We start from the raw sequence: 23,502 nt of genomic DNA, 5'->3' as shown, positions 1-23,502 counted from the left end.
TAATAAAGCGGTGAATGATTTTTCCAGAAATGACGCTGATCTACAGGACAAGTTTATATTTAGAATATACAATCACTCCAAAATAGATGACGACAACTCACACACCTGCATTACGAGCTGTGCTTCTTGCCCATTTAGGCTTTTGCTTGCTTCTTGCTCGTTACACAAACTTTCAGAAGCCGGCACCCGCTTTGAAACGGAAACATTAATTGGTTTAACTGCAGATGAGTGACAATTCAACAATTTAATGAACAATGAGGCTATAGTATTTCTGCCCGTCTTGACTGGTGGACTATAAAACCTATATAGGGGGATGTTACGGTTATGGAGGCCCCTCCTCAAAGCCCGAGGCCCTAGGCAATCGCCTGCTCTGCCTATAGCTAGCGCCGGCCCTGGGTGCCTTTCAGAAGAACAGCCTTTGGGCAAAATGCTCTGTCTGTGAAGGCTTGTAAGTTATGGAACAGTATCCCCATCACTGTCAGGGAATGTTCCACATTTCCTATATTTAAAACCAAACTCAAAGTGTGGCTTAAAGCAAACCAGTCTTGTGACCATTAAGTGACTTTTATTTTACTTTGCTTGTACTTATTCATTTTTGTCATTTTGTATGTTATAAGTTCTGTATTTCTGTAATTTGCCAAGGGACTACGGATGTAAATTTGCCCTGTGGCTATAATCTGGCATGTTTACGTCTGTTTTTGTTGTTTCAATGCAGATGTTCATTAATGTGCATTGTCCCTATCAAATAAATAAATAAATAAAAAATAAATCTGCTCGGATGAACATCGGAGCCGCCCCGATCGCGAATCGGGAATGAAATTAATAAATCAGAAATCCTGTTGTGTGGGGAGATCCCCAAAGGACAAACGTTGGACACTACTTGAGATTATCATGTGAAACTAAACAATACCCAAACAGAAAGCGAACTGATGGAAGACTCACCTCCAGCTTGTGCTGTAACATATAATTTCCATGTTCACACCATCTCCATGACTTTATCTAAACATTTTTCTTTCCCCCCCAGAAATTTTCTGTAAAAAGCAGTCCATACACTGTAAGCGCCATTTATTCTTGCCGGTTGTCCGCCATGTTTGTTTACTCTGAAGTCACGTTTGATGGGAAAGATTGTGCAAGATTTCCCGTGTTCACAGACAGGACTCTGTTGTTTGTGCATAGAATCTGTTAGTGTGTGGTGTGCTTTCCTGGTCACATCGAGACACTCCACACACTAGAGGAACAAAACGCTTAAATCTAAGATTTCTTATCGTCATGTTTATGATCTCTCACATTTTTAAAATCTCATAAGATTGAAAAAATCCTTTAGTGTTGCCGCAGCTTAAGCGGAGACTGCTGCGTTTGTTTCAGGACTCTGTGATTGTGGGTTCGGTTGGATCTAATGACTGGCGTGGATCTCTGTATGAAGTGACGGGATCAGGATCTGGATTTAACGAGACCGAGATTAAGGATCCATCTGTCAGTAAAGACTCGTACATGGGTGTGTTGAAGCTGTTGGTCCTTCCTTGTCTGATGTGAAGTGTCTGTGCATGTTTTAATGATGCTGATGATGTTCAGGTTACTCTTCTGTTCTGGGAATGAGAGGCGGCGTCTCTCTTCTGTTCTCTGGGGCGCCGCGGGCCGAACACAGGGGTCTGGTGACCCTCTTCACCAAGAATGAAAGCACATGGACAGTGACGAGGAACATCACCGGAGAACAAGTTAGTGAAGAAGAACCCTCTGACACGATATTAACACTCTCCATCAGCAAGTGCAGGGCTTCCCAAATCCTACGGAAGAAGCAACCACTTAGAAACACTCTTGCAAAACCACTGAAACCATCTCGAAAACCTCACCGGCCACCTACCAACCACTCAGTGCCTGCCTAGCAACTGCCAAGCAACCACATAGAAACATCCTTACAAAGCTCTAGGAACTCCCTAGAAACCACTTATAAACACCCTACAAGTTACCCAGAACATCCTAGCAACCCCCTAATGACTCCCTAAGCAACCACCTAGCTACCATGTACTGTAGCAACTGTAATATTTTAACTCTATTAAAGTTAACTAATTAAAGGCTTTTTTAATAAAAACAATTATTTCTAGAATTTCATAAGTTTTAATTATCAGTAATAAAAAGCAGTTCACTTACATTAATGGCTCTACATCAGCATATAAAACAAAGAAAAGAGTCAAATAATTTCTGCAGAGAACGCTTCAGTTTCTAGTGTTCAACATGAAGGCAGTAAGTTGTGGGACTGAGTTTGTGAAGTGTTAGTGGAACATGTTGTTTTAATAATGTTCTGTGAACATCAGGCTATAAAGATCATATGCTAGAATGCAATTATATTCATTTTGATTCATTTCTGGCATCAGATTGGCTCGTATTTTGGCGCGTCTCTGAGTCTGTTGGATGTGGACTCGGATGGAGAGTCAGATTTCCTTCTGGTCGGAGCTCCGTTATTTCACCAGTCTCGGCCGAGGGCAGAAGGGAGGCTGTACGTCTACGCTTTATCAGAGCAGGTATGGACAGATTCACAATATTCAGATATATTCAATAGTGATAGTTTCCCCTGATTGTACTGGGAAAATATTCAACAACAGCGCAATCTACTTGTAAAATTTGTAAAACAGCCACAAAGTCCTAAAATATAATGCTTAGTTTATTAACTATGGTATGCCTGAGGCTGTATTGTGCCAGTGCATATGTGTATCTTTCTCTCTCTCCCAAAGTTTTTTCTGCTTTCTCTTCCTTTGGTTCTCTCTCCTGTCCTGTTTCTCACAGGTCGCTCCACCTTAACTGGACGTTCCGCCAGCGCGCTGGTTGGTGATGGGGAGCGTAGGCATCTTTTAAAGGGCACCTATTATGCAAAATTCATTTTTACATGGTGTTTGAGCATAAATGTGTGTTGGCAGTGTGTGTACACAACCACCCTATAATGATTTTTTAAATCCCCATGAACCATAAGCGCTGTCTCAGAACAAGCTGTTCGCAGATTCTGGGCAAAGTCACTTTACAGGCCCCTCCCATGACTGTTGACGGACGCTGCCGTATTAGCATAGACCCGGCCTGAGTGAGCTAAACACAGTCTGCCATTGTTTCCACGCCAGAGTAGCTGTAGACAAGAACGTCTTCTAAGCGATTGAGGTGTTTTGTTGTTGGATGTAAGAATGAACATAGCAGCATAGATTTGTAAAGGTTGAGCGAGCTACTGGTAACGTTTTAATTTTCTCCCCCTCATTGTTATTTCTTCTAGTGGCATGTTTTGGCCACTTATGTACATTGAGAAATGAATCACGTCTGCATTACGAAAGGGGTAGGGGCAAGGTGGCATTTATTTTTTACCTAGTTTTTCCTCCTGTTTATGTTTAGTTAAGGAGTTAGGGAAGTCTTTGTATTTTCTTTTATCTTTTGTTCTTGGTAGGACATTTTTTTCTTTTTCTAACAAATATAATTACTAAATGAATAAGCTATTGCCATTGTAATAGGTTCCCGGGGACGGACTATCGCATTAAAGTCATGGAAATACATTGTTTTGGCGCTGGTCCTCTGCAGACGAATAAAGATTATGTCCTCTTTCTCTCTCTGTAGAGTTTTCAGAAGACACTGACCGAGTCAAACACCGGCAGATTTGCTGCATCTCTGGCTTCACTAAAGGACCTGAATGGGGACGGCCTGTCAGATGTGGCAGTCGGGGCGCCGCTTGAGAACGAAGGGGAGGGAGTCGTCTACATCTACCTGGGCGACAGGACACATGGAATAAACACCGAACACGCTCCTCAGGTGAGAGTCTGCTTTAGTTCCCTCAATCCCAAACACTGCGTTTGTGCCCAGTTTAACCCAGAATCCCAGATGAGCCCAGTGTTCTCAGATTAACAGACAGACATGGCAGGATAAACGTGCACAATGATGAACCTCTTTAGCACAGTAGATCTGTGTGTGTGTGTGTGTGTGTGTGTGTGTGTGTGTGTGTGTGTGTGTGTGTGTGTTTTAGCGGATCCCAGCGCGCTCGGTTCTGCCCGGTCTGCAGCAGTTTGGAGTGTCTCTGTCCGGTCAGATGGACATGAGCGATGATAATCTGACAGATGTCGCGATTGGAGCTAAAGGAGGGATTGTGCTGCTCAAGTAGGACATTTCACAACACATTCACAAAATAATGGAAAGATTCTCTGACAGTCTAAACACGAGGTCTCAGTTATGACTTCTGGCTCTGCTTGAGTACAGTCATTTCAGTGGCCAGTTTGTAATTGAACCTTTAGTTTGGAGAATTAATGCAATGATTTGAAGAAACTAACTATCAGTTTGAGTTGGTCAAGTTGTTGTAGGCCCAGTTAGTCTCACTGTATCATTAGCTATTTACTCTTTTCTCTCTCTTCTCAGGGCTCGGCCTGTGATGTCTGTATCTGCGCAGCTCAGTTTCAGTCCCAATGAAATCAGTCCGAACATCTTTGAATGCCCGAGTGACAAAGCGTTTAATGCGTTTAATCTCACTTCGTGTTTCACAGTGAAGGAGCAGACCAGTAGCAGTGGTAATGTCAAATACATCTCAGAGTCTCTGTCACATGAAGAGCATGGCCTCCGTATGTCTTACCCTCTCATCTCTCTCAGGATCTCTCAAGAAGAACCTGAATGTTTCTCTGAACCTGAATGTGGATGTGATGAGAAGAATCAATCGAGGATTCTTCCATCAGAGTGATCCGTCATCCAGGACTCTGCAGAAGTTCGTCCTGCTGGATTCTGGGATCTCCTGTTCCAGATTCCCCATCTTCATGCCGGTACGCTTCATCTATCACAGCTTCAGCCAATCCCAGCAGCTTCAGTTTAACAGCAAATGTTGTGTTTGTTTTAGATCTGCATTAGAGACACCGTGTCTCCGCTAAAGATACAAATCAATTTCTCACAAACCGAGATGCTTTCTGGAAACTCCATGGCTATCCTTGACATCCACAGCAGGACAGAGGAGTATGTCGAGGTGAGCTGGACTTCTGATATCACAATTTATACTTGAACCCTCTGGGCCCTGGAGGTGTTCTGACATGCCCTGACATTTGTGCTTATTTCTGTTACTTGTGACATTTTCATGGCTAAAGTCTAATTACACTGTATTCAGCACAAACTCTGCTACAATATTTGAGCAGCATGTATGTAAAGGTTTGTGCTGAATACAGTGTAATCAGACTTTAGCCATGAAAATGTCAGTAAGATGTCAGTAGCCAGTAAGATGACATTACTGTGTGATTTGTGTGTGTGTGTGTGTGTGTGTGTGGGGGGGGGGGGGTACAGGTTGCAGGTTGCCTATAACTAGGCAAGGCAGGCAAGTTTATAGCACATTTCATACACAATGGCAATTCAAAGTGCTTTACATAGAAGAAATTAAAATAATAAAAAGAGATAAGAATAATTAAAACAGTTTAGAAAAATAAAATAAAATACAGTACAGTTCAAACAGTCGGACGAACATTGGCACAGTGCTCATTCAGTAAATGCATAGCTAAACAGAAGTGTTTTGAGTCTGGATTTGAATGTGACTACTGTAGGAGCACGTCTGATCTCCTCTGGAAGCTGGTTCCAGTTGCGGCTGGCATAATAGCTAAAAGCGGACTCGCCATGCTTAGAGTGAACCCTTGGTATTTCTAGCTGATATGATCCTAGTGATCTGAGTGATCTGTTGGGTTTATATTCAGTGAGCATATCTGCAATGTATTGAGGTCCTAGGCCATTGAATGATTTATATACCAGTAATAATACTTTAAAATCAATCCTAAATGTAACTGGGAGCCAGTGTAAAGACCTGAGGACTGGTGTGATGTGTTCATATTGTCTGGTTCTGCTCAGAATCCTGGCGGCAGCGTTCTGTATGAGCTGCAACTGTCTTATGGTCTTTTTGGGAAGGCCAGTGAGGAGTCCATTACAATAATCCACCCTGCTGGTGATGAAAGCATGCACAAGTTTCTCTAAGTCTTGTCTGGAAACAAAGCATCTAATTCTTGCAATATTTTTCAGATGATAGTATGCTGATTTAGTTATTGCTTTGACATGACTACTGAAACTAAGGTCTGACTCTAGTGTCACACCAAGATTCCTGACTTGATGTTTAGTTGTTTGACCCCTAGAGTGAAGGTATGCGTTCACCTTGAGAACTTCATCTTTGTTTCCAAACGCAATGACTTCAGTTTTGTCTTTGTTTAACTGAAGAAAGTTTTGACACATCCAACTGTTTACTTCATCAATGCATTGGCACAGGGAGTCAATGGGGCTGTAATCGTTAGGCGATAGGGCTAAGTAGAGCTGTGTGTCGTCTGCATAGCTGTGGTAAGCAATTTGGTTCTTTCTCATTATTTGGCTCATTGGGAGCATATACAGGTTGAACAGGAGTGGCGCAAGAATTGAGCCTTGAGGTACTCCGCATGTCATGGATGTCCACTCAGACTTATGGTCTCCTATACTCACATAGTAACCTCTCCCATCTAAGTATGACCTGAACCATTTTAGGACTATCCCAGAAAGCCCCACCCAGTTTTCCAGCCTGTCAAGAAGTATGTTATGATCGACAGTGTCAAATGCAGCACTGAGGTCGAGTAGTACCAGCACTGATACTTTTGCCTGAATCACTATTTAAGCGAATATCGTTTATTATCTTTATGAGCGCTGTCTCTGTGCTGTGGTGCGGTCGGAAACCAGTTTGAAAATTTTCAAAGTATCCATTCGAGCATAAGAATTTGTTCAGCTGATTGAAGACAAATTTTTCAATGATCTTGCCTATGAAAGGAAGATTTGAGATCGGTCTATAGTTGCTTAATATGGTCTTATCCAGATTGCTCTTTTTCAGGAGGGGCTTGACAACTGCAGTTTTCAGGGAGTTTGGAAAACTCCCAGAGAGAAGTGAGGCATTTACCACTTCTAGAAGATCTGCTTCTAAACTGTTTAACACACTTTTGAAAAAAGATTGATGGTTGATGGTTGATGTTTTAAGGTGCTGTACGGTTTCTTCCAAAATTTTGCCATCAATTTCTTTGAAGTCAGACATAATAACTACTTTCTCAGGCGGTTTGATCTGTCTGACCCCAGGGCAACTCAAGGATGTGCTGATCACCTTTCTGATATTATTGATTTTCTCAGAGAAGAAATAAGCAAACTCACAGCACTTGTTGTCTGAGAGCATTTCACTGGGAATCTGGCTTGGGGGGTTTGTCAGTCTCTCTACAGTAGCAAAAAGAGAGTGTGTGTTGTTTAAATTACTGTTTATAATATTTGAGAAGAAAGTCTGTCTAGCTTTGCCTAGTTCCATATTGAAAGCATGAAGGCTGACTTTGTAGATGTTATAATGGACTACAAGTTTTGTCTTCCGCCACATGCGCTCTGCTTTTCTGCATTGTCTTTTCATAATTTGCACTGTTGTTGAGTTTCTCCAAGGTGATTTTTGTCTGCCACTCTTCTTCCTGACTTTAACAGGAGCAATATCATCAATTACACTTTTAATTTCTGAGTTAAAAGAATCAAGGAGAAAATCAACAGAGTCCGCAGATATGCTTGGTGTTAAGGATATAGCCTTCATAAATAGTACATTAGTGTTCTCATTTAAGCATCTCTTCTTGACAGACACAGATCTAGCTTCAGTGGCAGGAGAGATCAATATATCAAAGAAAATACAGAAATGATCAGACAGTGCTACATCCTTAATAACAATCGATGAAATGTTTAGACCCTTACTGATAAGTAAATCTAGAGTGTGTCCACGATTGTGTGTGGGTCCATGTACATGCTGAGTCAGATCAAAAGTTTTTTAAACAGTTTTGATTTCTTTTGCCATATTGTTTTCTGCACTATCTATGTGAATGTTAAAATCCCCAGCAATGGCAAAACAGTCAAACTCTGAGGTAATTGTTGATAACAGTTCTGTAAAGTCCTCAGCAAAGGCTGGAGAGTATTTTGGAGGCCTGTAAATAATGATAAGTAAAATGCGTGGAGCACCTTTTAACACAATACCCAGATATTCGAAAGACGGGTAATTCCCAAATGATATTTGCTTACATTGATAGATATCTTTAAAAAGAGCAGCTAGACCCCCACCTCTCTTAACAGCTCTGCAGACACTCATAAAAGTAAAGTTAGGAGGGGATGTTTCATTGAGGGCTGTTGCACTGCAGCTGTCTTATCTTGTAATAGAACAGCAATAGAGAAAGACTCAGGCACACTGGGTTCCCGCTTGTTCTGTAAACATTTGAGAAAGTTACTGTTATCATAGCAGGGACCCAACACATATCACTGAGAGCTGGTATCAGTTGTTTTTGGTTCACCTCGAGCAGATGGAGGAGGGTGTGGGCCCTGGCGTTGTGGCAGAGGCCGAAGAGCTCTCACAGGAGGGGGAGGGCGAGCTGGGCCCGCAGGCTTTAGTGCGGGTGGTAGCGGTGCCTGCCGTTTTTTGGTTGGTATCTGGGGGCTTGCAGCAAAAGAGTGGGATAGTTTGGTTCCAGCATACACCAGTTCTTCCATTTTCTGTGAGAAGCACAGAAGTGGCGATGCTGGAGAGAGGGAAAAAGTGTCTGGTGAAAGGGGCTGTTGCTCTGGTGTTATAGGAGGTTGTGATATGCTGTCCTGGCTTCCCTGGCTGTTTTCCAGGAAGTCGTCCTTGGGTGCTGAATCTTCAAGCAGTTCTGATATGTCTGTCTGTGGGCAGGGCTCAGCTGAGATTGTGTCCGTGAGCAGAGGTTGTTGTGGCGGAGTGGTGTTATCATTGTCCTTGTGTGATATGTCAACCGCATGTCCATTTTGCTGCTGAAGTGAAGTCCCGTGGTCATTCATACTGTGTCCATGTGTGTGTGTGCCGTTCAGATTGAGTGGATTGGCACACACTGCAGAAGGATGATTGAGGGAGAAGTAGATATTGTCCTTTAGCACTCTTGAACCAAGTTTGTTTGGGTGATGGCCATCCTGATGAAACAGTTGTCTCTGACTCCAGAAAAGATTGTTGAAGTCCAGAATTTGTCAATGAAGTTCACTCCTTTTATATTGCAGGTTTTTTGCAGCCATGTATTAAGCCTAAGCAACCGTGAAAACCTGTTTGTTCCTCTTGCTGGGAGTGGTCCACTGATGAATGTTTGAACTTTCTGTCTAAGTGTTTCAAAACGTTCATTGAAATCCTTCTTAAGGAGTTCTGACTGCTCTTTATGAATATCATTCTTCCCCACATGTATGATGAGTCGATTTGCAGTCTTATGTTTCATCAGAATGTTCTGAAGTTCCCTGTTTACATCAGAAGTTGTTGCTTGTGGAAGGCAGCACGTTAATCCCTGCTGCTAATGTTTCTGATTATGGAGTCCCCCACTATCAGAGTCCTGGGCTCGGCTGCGCTCTAAACTGAGTGCCGCTGTCTGCTCGACCTTGAGCGCCAGTTAGCATCAGTGTTAGCTACTGGCCCATTCAGTCTGTGTTCGATCACATTCATCACGTTTGGGGATTCCTCATTTACATTCCTTAGTACTTCAAATCTGTTCTCAAGATGTATAGGCAGTGGTAGTAGACCAGTGTTTGGAATCCTTGTCAGAGCTGTATCTGGGGTAGAGGATGCTATTGCCATAATATGTGAAGCTCGTGACAATCTGATGTCTCGAGTGACTTTGGGTCTCGCTCCCTGTTTGTGCCATCGATTAGTAAATCATCGAGTACTAGTTTCATGGGACTCACCGGTATGCTGAGGGTGTCCATGACGAAGCTCTGTTGTGTGCTCCGTCTGGTTTGGTGGTCTCGTAAGTAACTTTGTTTCCAGAACTGCAATCCTTTGTAAAAGTTTGTGGCAGTTAGTGCAGCAAGTAGATTCCAGAAGAGGCATTTTCTCTTATCCTTGAGGCAGTTGTGTTTTCCTTTCCCGGAATGTAAGCTGGTCGGGTAAAAGAATTCTGCGTTTTTGTAGTAATCCAAACTTTGTCGTATGAGGACTGTGCTGATTTGCTGAAGTAAAATTAGGTAATAAAAGGAAATAAAATATAAAAATATAGGAGATAAAATGTAAAAGCGATAGAGCAAAGCACGGAGCAGTAAGCAGAGCGTCCGAACAGTAGCTGAGCAGGAAGTTAAAAAAAAGTATAACTATAAATCATTGAAAAGGAAAACTTCAAGGGTTAGTTCACCCAAAAATGAAAATTCTGTCAGTAATTACTCTACCTCATCAGGGCTCGAAATTAACTTTAATTTTAACTTTAAAATTAACTTTAACCTTAACATCTGGAGGACACTCGAAGTGCTGTGGGGATCATGTTCTTTGATTTCTCCAGCGCTTTCAACACAATACAGCCGTCACATTTGAGGACTAATAGTTACTACTGAATAGTTTTCTACTGTTTGGGGTTTATTCAATAAAAGCAAAAAATAACTCCACTGTTCACTGCCTTTAATGATATAAGATGCTTCAGCTTTACTGTATAAAGTTTCTGCAACATTCAAAAGCTCTATGAAAGTTTCTGTTTTGTATGTGACTAGGTGCCGTTTCAAAGGAACTGTAATTCAAACAACCGCTGTGTGGCCGATCTGAAGCTGAACTTCAGTTTTACGTGAGTAACTTTAATGTTAAATGTCTGTAAATGCTTCTGAATATTTCCATTCTTCTTGATTTGAAATAAACATGAGAATGTGATGAAGGTTCTGCGTTTGGTTTGTTCTTCAGGAACGACACATTAGTGGTGGTGAATCAAGCTCATTTCACTGTCCTCGTATCGCTGGCCAACCCAGGCGACGACTCCTTCAACACCATCATAGTGCTGCACTACCCAGAAGGCCTCTCGCTCTCAAAATTTGACACCGTTAAGGTACCGCTGTCCACACATCAAACTAAGCACTCTTAATGTAAAAACATATAAACATCCTTAAAACAAGATCAATTTACTTGTGAAGAAACAATGATATATTAAAAATTTGAATGTTAGGAAGTAAAATAAAACAAATTTATTTTTATTTTGATTAATTATAAAGTTAATTATAATTTTTTTTATTACAAAGACAGACTTTGAATGTTTTTGTTTTGTTTTTTACTTTAACCCTTAATCGGTCCTCAAGTAGGGTTTACGTTTAAGTCCCCTGGGGTTCAATATAGTTTTTGTGGATATTTGGTAGTTTCTTATCTATTTACTGCACAATTACTTAACTACGCCATAAATTGGCTCATTCATTTTTTTTTTTTTAAATGAAAAAAATCACTTAAATTATGATCTTAATTAAATCTAAATTGTTTTTGGACATTGCTCTATGTGTTAGGGATAGAATACTGCCACCTGAAGGTTTGTGGAAAAACTTTAGGAATTATAGTTAAAGAAAGAAAGAAAGTGCAATGACCACATATATCCAATAGAGGTCCATAGGGACTCTTTTCATTTTCACTTCATTTTTCTTGATGCTTCAACATCTCCTCACAACTTTGTGATATAAAATTGGTATCATTTTAAAGCTTTTAATACATCCTGTCACTTTGATCAACTTTTAACGACTGCTGAGTAGTCCCTCTAAAACGGAGTATACCGCCTGCAGGCGCCATCTAGCTGATACCTGTCCTAACTGGGTTACATGTGCATCAGATACCTGTGTGTGTTTACAGGGGTTTCACGCGAGATACCTGTCCTAACTGAGTTACATGTGCATCAGATACCTGTGTGTTTTACAGGGGTTTCACGTGAGATACCTGTCCTAACTGAGTTACATGTGCATCAGAAACCTGACAATTTGGGTCAAAGAAATGACAAATGCCAATGGCGGAACACAAACAGAAGCAAGTCAAGTCAAGTCATCTTCATTTATATAGCGCTTTTAACAATGTAGATTGTTTCAAAGCAGCTTTACAGAGATAAACGTATAATTTAAGGTAACAGAGATTGTTTTGGCTTTATAGCGGTTCTTTAATAAAGTTATTTTCCAGCTAAAGTTAGTTTTGATTGATTTGCTTCCGTCGCAATGATCATTTGTTATTAAATTAGGGGCCGCTAAGACAACACCATTCTCTCTACACAGACTTTAAACGCGAACCTCACTGTAAAAAGTGAATAGTTGGATCAACTTAAATTACTTCAATTGGTAACACCTAAAGAAATTAAGTTTTCTCAACTTAAATTATCACGTTTTATCGTGAAAAACGTGATAATTTAAGTTGAGAAAACGTAATTTCTTTAGGTGTTACCAATTGAAGTAATTTTTTTAAGTTGATCAACTATTCACTTTTTACAGTGCTGTGAAAATAGCTGATGGCGTTCACATGCGCATTAAGAATTGGTTCTATAGTTATGTGCGTTTGAATATATGTGCACAGGTTTGTAATTCCCTACAAACCAAGCCTAAACAAAGTACTGGTCTTTCCTTATAAATTTTGATACAGAATTTTATTTTATTTTGTCACTTCGGGTAGGAACGCGAAACGAAATTTCCCGACAACGCTTTATCTGTCGAGTGGTAAAGGGATCCTCCATAGGGAGAGACTAGTTGGCACTTCAGCACTGCGTTGCGTAATGTAAAAAACATTATACAGCTCATGAAACATTCACAGATCGTTGAAAATGGCACATCATTTTATACAGCATATTATTACAATTAAAATGAGCCCAAAATGAACAATCTATTGTGTTGATGACAAGATACTCCTCTTGGAGGAACAATTTTAAAAATGCCCATGAGGGGGCGTCAAGGACTCAACAAAAATGCTATCTTGGTTCCAGATGCTGTAACTTTTGTTAACTTTATACAATCACCTCAAGATTTGATCCAGATGCAGGTCACATGTAGAGGGACTTCACCAAAAAATAAATTTACTCCTACCTTATTTCCGTCCTGAGTTATTCCATGTCAAATAAGAAAGATATGCATTATCATTATAAAAATTATATATATTTTTTGTCTTTTATCAGCAGCTTCTCGGCAGGAGAATGTCCAAATGTAATCTAATTTATATTATAAAAAATTTGAAAAGTGTTCTTTCAAACGATACCTACCTTTTGACTCTCCTTGTTATAGTTTTGGAGTAATGAGTATTTAGTATTGTGTGTGTCACTCAGACAAAACAACTCTAAAAATGCCTTCAGGGCTTAAGGGGTTAATACAAAAAGGACACACAGGAACGTTCAAAAGGAGTTCCTGAGACATGGATACAAATTACAAAAGCTTTATTTCACAATAATCAAGCATGAATCTTAAAAGATAATTAAAAGACGGTAGGACTGGGGCAAGAACATGCAAACATTGAAAACACTAGAAAACATGAAAAAGGAGAGTGAGGATTACCTATGGCAGGTAAACAAGTTTAATGAGCACAAGGCTCTTATTATCACCAGGTGCACAGATCTCACTACACCACACACACGTGCACACAAGATCAAGCATGAACACACTCCGTGACAGTCCCACCACCACTACAACTAGCAGACTGCCCTGAAGCCTCGGCTCCTGCAACAAGAGACACAGTTAACAAAGGTAGTCTCCAAACAACAAAAACAAATAATGACAAATTATACTAATGCGTTCTGCTTAAAGAAAAATATATATATAACAGACCAAAGCAAATGAATAGTGTAAAGCCTATCAATTAAAGCCTATCAATGGTGCACATTAAGATTTTCCAACCCAGTTGTCTTTTCAATTCGATTTATTGACAACTCAGAAAAACACCAAAACAATCACATGAAAAGGCTTAGATGGTAGCAAGTTGATAGCAAGTTCATAAAACGGGTTTATAAAACGGATAGCTCCGGTCGTTGATTCTGATTGGTTGGGCCACGTTTGAAGCCGTTGTAAATTACTCCACCAACACACACCTGTGACCGCATTACATTAGTGTTACTCCACAAACACACACCTGTGACCGCATTACATTAGTGTTACTCCACAAACACACACCTGTGACCGCATTACATTAGTGTTACTCCACAAACACACACCTGTGACCGCATTACATTAGTGTTACTCCACAAACACACACCTGTGACCGCATTACATTAGTGTTACTCCACAAACACACACCTGTGACCGCATTACATTAGTGTTACTCCACAAACACACACCTGTGACCGCATTACACTAGTGTTACTCCACAAACACACACCTGTGACCGCATTACATTAGTGTTACTCCACAAACACACACCTGTGACCACATGACATTAGTGTTACTCCACAAACACACACCTGTGACCGCATTACATTAGTGTTACTCCACAAACACACACCTGTGAGCGCATGACATTAGTGTTACTCCACAAACACACACCTGTGACCGCATTACATTAGTGTTACTCCACAAACACACACCTGTGACCGCATTACATTAGTGTTACTCCACAAACACACACCTGTGAGCGCATTACATTAGTGTTACTCCACAAACACACACCTGTGAGCGCATTACACTAGTATTACTCCACAAACACACACCTGTGAGCGCATTACATTAGTGTTACTCCACAAACACACACCTGTGACCGCATTACATTAGTGTTACTCCACAAACACACACCTGTGAGCGCATTACATTAGTGTTACTCCACCAACACACACCTGTGACCGCGTTACATTAGTGTTACTCCACAAACACACACCTGTGACCGCATTACACTAGTGTTACTCCACCAACACACACCTGTGACCGCATTACATTAGTGTTACTCCACAAACGCACACCTGTGAGCGCATTACATTAGTGTTACTCCACAAACACACACCTGTGACCGCATTACATTAGTGTTACTCCACAAACACACACCTGTGACCGCATTACATTAGTGTTACTCCACAAACACACACCTGTGAGCGCATTACATTAGTGTTACTCCACCAACACACACCTGTGACCGCATTACATTAGTGTTACTCCACAAACACACACCTGTGACCGCATTACATAAGTGTTACTCCACAAACACACACCCGTGAGCCCATTACATTAGTGTTACTCCACAAACACACACCAGTGAACTCATGACATTAGTGTTACTCCACAAACACACACCTGTGACCGCATTACATTAGTGTTACTCCACAAACACACACCTGTGACCGCATTACATTAGTGTTACTCCACAAACACACACCTGTGAGCGCATTACATTAGTGTTACTCCACAAACACACACCTGTGAGCGCATTACATTAGTGTTACTCCACAAACACACACCTGTGACCGCATTACATTAGTGTTACTCCACAAACACACACCTGTGAGCGCATTACACTAGTGTTACTCCACAAACACACACCTGTGACCGCATTACATTAGTGTTACTCCACAAACACACACCAGTGAACTCATGACACTGTCACGGGGTGACAAATAAGCCCGGGACGATCCCCGCTAGAGAAACGTCCCTGTTGAGATTTGGGAAATAAAACACCGTCCCAAAGCCGAGTGAGTGCCTGTCGCCATGGTAACTAGTGGCGGATTGACAGCAGGTGTGGGTAATTTGCGCTGAGTGTTTGAATGAGGCCACGCTGGCTCATGAGAGTATAAAAAGTCAGAGGAAGAGAAAGTTGGGGTTGTTCCTCTCCTGCTTGTGGTGCTTTTGTTCCCGTTTGGATGTGGCTGGCTCCTGTTAGGAAGCGTTCTCAGAAGCGTGTCGTTGAGGGCTCGTTGCGAGGAAAAAGGAATGTCGTGTGTATGAGGAATTGAAGACGGAGAGAGAGAGAAGGAAAGAGGGAAGTGCCTCGTCTGGATGAGAGAGCGAAGATAAGTAACCGATTAATTGAATCTCCTACCACACGTTTGATATTGAGATAGATGTGGGTTGAAGTGCTTGGAGTGTGCTGTACGAATATCACTGAGTGAATTAAACTGATTCTCTGCCATTCTTATCTCCTCTTCTCGTTCGGACGGTGAAGTGAATCCAGTTTATGCCTATGAAGAAGTGTTTAAAATCTCCTTCCTCTCACCGCCGATCCTTTGCTCTTTAAACCGAGACCCAGGGTGAGTGCTGGCCTTAAGTACACTAAATGAGTGGATTTGCAGTGTTTGAATTGCCGTTCTTCTCTTCCCTCGCGTTGTATATTGGAGTGGAATTCCTGTGAGTGTGTGAAAGTCTGTTTTTAACCGCCGTGCGCTCGCCCAAGAGGCAGGCTGGTATATTGTACATCTTCAGAGCTTGGAGAGATCGAGTACGTCCAACTGAGGAAAGGTTTGGGAAGGACAGCTGGCGCGAAATCCTGTTTCCTCCATGACATACGTAAGAACATTATATTGCTGTGTGAAGCATTGACTCTGTCTGCCCTAGAGAAAGCCCAGCCCAGTCTGTGACTGAGTTCGCTGCAGCCCCGAAGCCCACCTGTATGGAGTGAAGTTTCTGTCTTCTCCACGACACATGTGAGAACGTTATATTGCTGTGTGAAGTGTTGACTCTGTCTGCCCTAGAGAAAGCCCAGCTCAGTCTGTGATCGTGAGTTCGCTGCAGCCCCAAAGCCCACCTGTATGGTGTGAAGTTTCTGTCTTCTCCGCGACATACGTAAGAACATTATATTGCTGTGTGAAGCATTGACTCTGTCTGCCCTAGAGAAAGCCCAGCCCAGTCTGTGACTGAGTTCGCTGCAGCCCCGAAGCCCACCTGTATGGTGTGAAGTTTCTGTCTTCTCCACGACACATGTGAGAACGTTATATTGCTGTGTGAAGTGTTGACTCTGTCTGCCCTAGAGAAAGCCCAGCTCAGTCTGTGATCGTGAGTTCGCTGCAGCCCAAAGCCCACCTGTATGGAGTGAAGTTTCTGTCTTCTCCACGACACATGTGAGAACGTTGTATTGCTGTGTGAAGTGTTGACTCTGTCTGCCCTAGAGAAAGCCCAGCTCAGTCTGTGATCGTGAGTTCGCTGCAGCCTAAAGCCCATCTGTATGGCGTGAAGTTTCTGTCTTCTCCACGACACATGTGAGAACGTTATATTGCTGTGTGAAGTGTTGACTCTGTCTGCCCTAGAGAAAGCCCAGCCCAGCCTGTGACTGTGAGTTCGCTGCAGCCCCAAAGTCCACCTGTATGGAGTGAAGTTTCTGTCTTCTCCACGACACATGTGAGAACATTATATTGCTGTGTGAAGTGTTGACTCTGTCTGCCCTAGAGAAAGCCCAGCCCAGTCTGTGACTGAGTTCGCTGCAGCCCCAAAGTCCACCTGTAAGAGGAAGCTGTGGTCATCCCTTCACTGGAGAACTCACCTGTCCATCACCTCCCACTGTGTACCTGATACCAGCGTGAAGAAAGGAACCCAGTTAACCCACTTACCGTAAGACACCTACCTGAATCCTATCGTCTGCTGTGAACTGTCCCCTACTTCAAAGAGAAGAGGAAGCTGTGGTCATCTACTCACTGGAGGACTCACCTGTCCATCACCTCCCACGGCGTACCTGATACCAGCGTGGAGAAAGGAACCCAGTTAACCTACATACCGTAAGATACTTACTTGCATACTATTGACTGCTGTGAACTGTCTCCCACTTGAAAGGAGGAGAGGAAGCTGTGGCCATCCACTTACCGGAGAACTCACCTGTCCGTCACCTCCCATTGCGTACCTGATACCAGCTTGGAGAAAAGAACCCGTTTAGCCTACTTACCGTAAGACATCTACCTGTATCCTATCGACTGCTGTGAACTGTCCCCTACTTCAAAGAGAAGAGGAAGCTGTGTTCATCTACTCACTGGAGAACTCACCTGTCCATCACCTCCCACTGCATCCCTGATACCAGCGTGGAGAAAGGAACCCAGTTAACCTACATACCGTAAGATACCTACTTGTACCCTATCAACTGCTGTGAACTGTCCCCTACTTCAAAGAGAAGAGGAAGCTGTGGTCATCCGCTCACTGGAGAACTCACCTGCTCATCACCTCCCATTGCGAACTTGATACCAGCGTGGAAGGAGCCTGGTCGATCTACTTACCGTAAGATATCTACCTGTATATTTGACTGCCGTGAACTGTTCTCTATTGAAAAGAGGAGAGGAAGCTGTGGCCATCCATTCGCCGGAGAACTCACCTGTCCATCACCTTCCATTATGTACCTGATACCTGCTTGGAGAAAGGAACTCTGTTAACCTGCATACCGTGAGATACTTACCAGTCCGGTACTCCTTACTGGGAATCGCCGTCTGTGGGGAAGACTGTGTCCTCTTGCCGTCTTGGACTCCTCCCTGGACGAGGGAGAGAAGAAGACTTTTAGATTAGGATTACCAATTGTTTTATTCTTAATAAAATTTGTTACTCTTTATTCCTTGACTCTGGTCTCGTCTCTGGCACGCTCCTCAAAGTGTTCTGGGTCTAGGGGTGGGCATAGTCTGGTTCGGCCCATCCCGACCTGTGACAACACTAGTGTTACTCCACAAACACACACCTGTGACCGCGTAACATTAGTGTTACTCCACAAACACACACCTGTGAGCGCATTACATTAGTGTTACTCCACAAACACACACCTGTGAGCGCATTACACTAGTGTTACTCCACAAACACACACCTGTGACCGCATTACATTAGTGTTACTCCACAAACACACACCTGTGACCGCATTACACTAGTGTTACTCCACAAACACACACCTGTGAGCACATTACATTAGTGTTACTCCACAAACACACACCTGTGACCGCATTACACTAGTGTTACTCCACAAACACACACCTGTGAGCGCATTACATTAGTGTTACTCCACAAACACACACCTGTGAGCGCATTACATTAGTGTTACTCCACAAACACACACCTGTGACCGCATTAGACTAGTGTTACTCCACAAACACACACCTGTGAGTGCATTACATTAGTGTTACTCCACAAACACACACCTGTGAGTGCATTACATTAGTGTTACTCCACAAACACACACCTGTGAGCGCATTACATTAGTGTTACTCCACAAACACACACCTGTGACCGCATTACACTAGTGTTACTCCACAAACACACACCTGTGAGCGCATTACATTAGTGTTACTCCACAAACACACACCTGTGACCGCATTACACTAGTGTTACTCCACAAACACACACCTGTGAGCGCATTACATTAGTGTTACTCCACAAACACACACCTGTGAGCGCATTACATTAGTGTTACTCCACAAACACACACCTGTGAGCGCATTACATTAGTGTTACTCCACAAACACACACCTGTGAGCGCATTACATTGGTGTTACTCCACAAACACACACCTGTGAGCGCATTACATTAGTGTTACTGAACAAACACACACCTGTGACCGCATTACATTAGTGTTACTCCACAAACACACACCTGTGACCGCATTACACTAGTGTTACTCCACAAACACACACCTGTGACCGCATTACATTAGTGTTACTCCACAAACACACACCTGTGAGCGCATTACACTAGTGTTACTCCACAAACACACACCTGTGAGCGCATTACATTAGTGTTACTCCACAAACACACACCTGTGAGCGCATTACATTAGTGTTACTCCACAAACACACACCTGTGACCGCATTACACTAGTGTTACTCCACAAACACACACCTGTGAGCGCATTACACTAGTGTTACTCCACACACACACACACACACACACCTGTGACCGCATTACATTAGTGTTACTCCACAAACACACACACACCTGTGACCGCATTACATTAGTGTTACTCCACAAACACACCTGTGACCGCATTACACTAGTGTTACTTCACAAACACACACCTGTGACCGCATTACATTAGTGTTACTCCACAAACACACACCTGTGACCGCATTACATTAGTGTTACTCCACAAACACACACATGTGAGTGCATTACATTAGTGTTACTCCACAAACACACACCTGTGACCGCATTACATTAGTGTTACTCCACAAACACACACCTGTGACCGCATTACATTAGTGTTACTCCACAAACACACACCTGTGAGCGCATTACATTAGTGTTACTCCACAAACACACACCTGTGACCGCATTACACTAGTGTTACTCCACAAACACAAACCTGTGACCGCATTACATTAGTGTTACTCCACAAACACACACCTGTGACCGCATTACATTAGTGTTACTCCACCAACACACACCTGTGAGCGCATTACATTAGTGTTACTCCACAAACACACACCTGTGACCGCATTACACTAGTGTTACTCCACAAACACACACCTGTGACCGCATTACATTAGTGTTACTCCACAAACACACACCCGTGAGCCCATTACATTAGTGTTACTCCACAAACACACACCTGTGACCGCATTACACTAGTGTTACTCCACAAACACACACCTGTGACCGCATTACATTAGTGTTACTCCACAAACACACACCTGTGACCGCATTACACTAGTGTTACTCCACAAACACACACCTGTGACCGCATTACATTAGTGTTACTCCACAAACACACACCTGTGAGCGCATTACACTAGTGTTACTCCACAAACACACACCTGTGACCGCATTACATTAGTGTTACTCCACAAACACACACCTGTGAGCGCATTACATTAGTGTTACACCACAAACACACACCTGTGAGCGCATTACATTAGTGTTACTCCACAAACACACACCTGTGACCGCATTACATTAGTGTTACTCCACAAACACACACCTGTGACCGCATTACACTAGTGTTACTCCACAAACACACACCTGTGAGCGCATTACACTAGTGTTACTCCACAAACACACACCTGTGAGCGCATTACACTAGTGTTACTCCACAAACACACACCTGTGAGCGCATTACACTAGTGTTACTCCACACACACACACACACACACCTGTGACCGCATTACATTAGTGTTACTCCACAAACACACACCTGTGAACGCATTACACTAGTGTTACTCCACAAACACACACCTGTGAGCACATTACATTAGTGTTACTCCACAAACACACATCTGTGACCGCATTACACTAGTGTTACTCCACAAACACACACCTGTGACCGCATTACACTAGTGTTACTCCACAAACACACACCTGTGAGCGCATTACACTAGTGTTACTCCACAAACACACACCTGTGAGCGCATTACACTAGTGTTACTCCACACACACACACACCTGTGACCGCATTACATTAGTGTTACTCCACAAACACACACCTGTGACCGCATTACATTAGTGTTACTCCACAAACACACACCTGTGACCGCATTACATTAGTGTTACTCCACAAACACACACCTGTGAGCGCATTACATTAGTGTTACTCCACAAACACACACCTGTGAGCGCATTACACTAGTGTTACTCCACAAACACACACCAGTGACCGCATTACATTAGTGTTACTCCACAAACACACACCTGTGAGCGCATTACATTAGTGTTACTCCACAAACACACACCTGTGAGCGCATTACATTAGTGTTACTCCACAAACACACACCTGTGAGCGCATTACACTAGTGTTACTCCACAAACACACACCTGTGACCGCATTACATTAGTGTTACTCCACAAACACACACCTGTGAGCGCATTACATTAGTGTTACTCCACAAACACACACCTGTGAGCGCATTACACTAGTGTTACTCCACAAACACACACCAGTGACCGCATTACATTAGTGTTACTCCACAAACACACACCTGTGACCGCATTACACTAGTGTTACTCCACAAACACACACCTGTGAGCGCATTACACTAGTGTTACTCCACACACACACACACACACACACCTGTGAGCGCATTACATTAGTGTTACTCCACAAACACACACACACCTGTGAGCGCATTACACTAGTGTTACTCCACAAACACACACCTGTGACCGCATTACACTAGTGTTACTCCACAAACACACACCTGTGACCGCATTACACTAGTGTTACTCCACAAACACACACCTGTGAGCGCATTACACTAGTGTTACTCCACACACACACACACCTGTGACCGCATTACATTAGTGTTACTCCACAAACACACACCTGTGAGCGCATTACACTAGTGTTACTCCACAAACACACACCTGTGAGCGCATTACACTAGTGTTACTCCACACACACACACACACACACACACCTGTGACCGCATTACATTAGTGTTACTCCACAAACACACACCTGTGAGCGCATTACATTAGTGTTACACCACAAACACACACCTGTGACCGCATTACATTAGTGTTACTCCACAAACACACACCTGTGACCGCATTACATTAGTGTTACTCCACAAACACACACCTGTGAGCGCATTACACTAGTGTTACTCCACAAACACACACCAGTGACCGCATTATATTAGTGTTACTCCACAAAATGTTGCCCGCCGGCTTCATGAACACAACGGGTTCTATTTAGACCATTCCTCCTAGACCAATTAACAGAATTATTTACCACATAAAAGAATATGCATCAATAGTAGTAGTTATATAATAGTAGTAGAAGGCACATACCTTCATGTTGTCGCGCACACACACACACACACACACACACACACACACACACACACACACACACAGAGAAACGTAAACACGCTCATAAGGCACGGGATTACAGGAGAAAGATTCAGGAGCACAGACTGGGTAAACCCAGCCCCGTCTGCCGGCGGTTTGATTTCTCCCTGCAGCTCTGGCTGGAAACCTGTACATTATTCTGTCCTGCTTCCGTTACAAATCTGCGGGGACCAATCACAAACTGGCTTAACCACCTGGCACGCTATTGGCAAGTTTAATCCAATCCAATTCCTTTTAACCTCTCGACGATGCTCAATGGCTTCTTTTTAGCAAACAAATTGCTCGAGTGGGTGTAAATGCCACAAACTTTCATGTTTTTTTTGCACAACCTGCTAAAATCACTCAATGCCATCGCTGCTTCTGCAAACCGCTGATCAATGCTGCAAACCAACACATTTGTTGACACGTTTCCTGCCTGGAGTTTTCACTGCAAAGTACATCTTCTGGATCGTTGGTCTGATTGTTTGAATGACTATCCCATTGCGTACAGAGTCATTTGACCTCTGCCCGTTGATCACGCCTCTTGTGCAGTAGAAAACACAGAGCAGACTCCCAAGACTAATGTTCAATCTTAGAAGATTGAGTTTGGTCTGGTGATAGCCAGACTAGCAGGAGCATTGAAGGAAGCCACCAACCAACCACAGCAACGATTGTCCACAAGGAAGCTATAAACCAAATTAATAAAACTTCTTACATCAAGCCACGCATCTCAAGGTTAACCCCCTGGGGTCGGCGGTCGCGCCGGCTATACCAGCTCGCTTTTTTTCTTATCACATTTACATTTTTACATTTAGTCATTTAGCAGACGCTTTTGTCCAAAGCAACTTAATATTTAGGACTAAATTAAGTGAGTCATCATGAAGAGGGAAAAACAACACAAGAAGTGCTCAAAATACGAAGTTCAGGCATTGCTCAGAGTAGCATAAGCCCGATAATGGAGGATTAAAGGAAAAGGAAAGATTTTGTTTATTTTTTTTATTTCTATGAGGTTAAGTGGTCACGGAAGAGATGAGTTTTCAGCTGTCTTTTGAATGTTGTCAGGGATTCTGAATTCCGGATGAGGGAGGGGAGAGTGTTCCACCAGCAGGGAAC

The 23,502-nt window shown here is 42.8% G+C and overlaps 1 protein-coding gene across 4 annotated transcripts in view; it reads left to right on the top strand.

Moving 5' to 3' along the window:
- The window catches only part of LOC308687557 (integrin alpha-L-like), a 78,369-nt gene that overhangs the window by 40,061 nt on the left and 14,806 nt on the right, over positions 1-23,502 (top strand). For all 4 annotated transcript variants that reach the window (XM_081360166.1, XM_081360167.1, XM_081360168.1 and 1 more), the window contains 10 exons: positions 1,366-1,495; positions 1,573-1,715; positions 2,373-2,519; positions 3,589-3,780; positions 3,992-4,122; positions 4,378-4,526; positions 4,606-4,772; positions 4,847-4,969; positions 10,474-10,544; positions 10,658-10,799. In XM_081360166.1, coding sequence (XP_081216292.1) covers positions 1,366-1,495; positions 1,573-1,715; positions 2,373-2,519; positions 3,589-3,780; positions 3,992-4,122; positions 4,378-4,526; positions 4,606-4,772; positions 4,847-4,969; positions 10,474-10,544; positions 10,658-10,799 — 1,395 coding nt within the window. The remainder of the gene's footprint in view (positions 1-1,365; positions 1,496-1,572; positions 1,716-2,372; positions 2,520-3,588; positions 3,781-3,991; positions 4,123-4,377; positions 4,527-4,605; positions 4,773-4,846; positions 4,970-10,473; positions 10,545-10,657; positions 10,800-23,502) is intronic.

The sequence above is a fragment of the Scardinius erythrophthalmus genome, assembly GCF_964197995.2.
Source record: "Scardinius erythrophthalmus genome assembly, chromosome: 3".
NCBI lineage: Eukaryota > Metazoa > Chordata > Actinopteri > Cypriniformes > Leuciscidae > Scardinius > Scardinius erythrophthalmus.
Note: the sequence above shows the minus strand (reverse complement) of the source record. Positions and strands in the feature narration are given on the sequence as shown.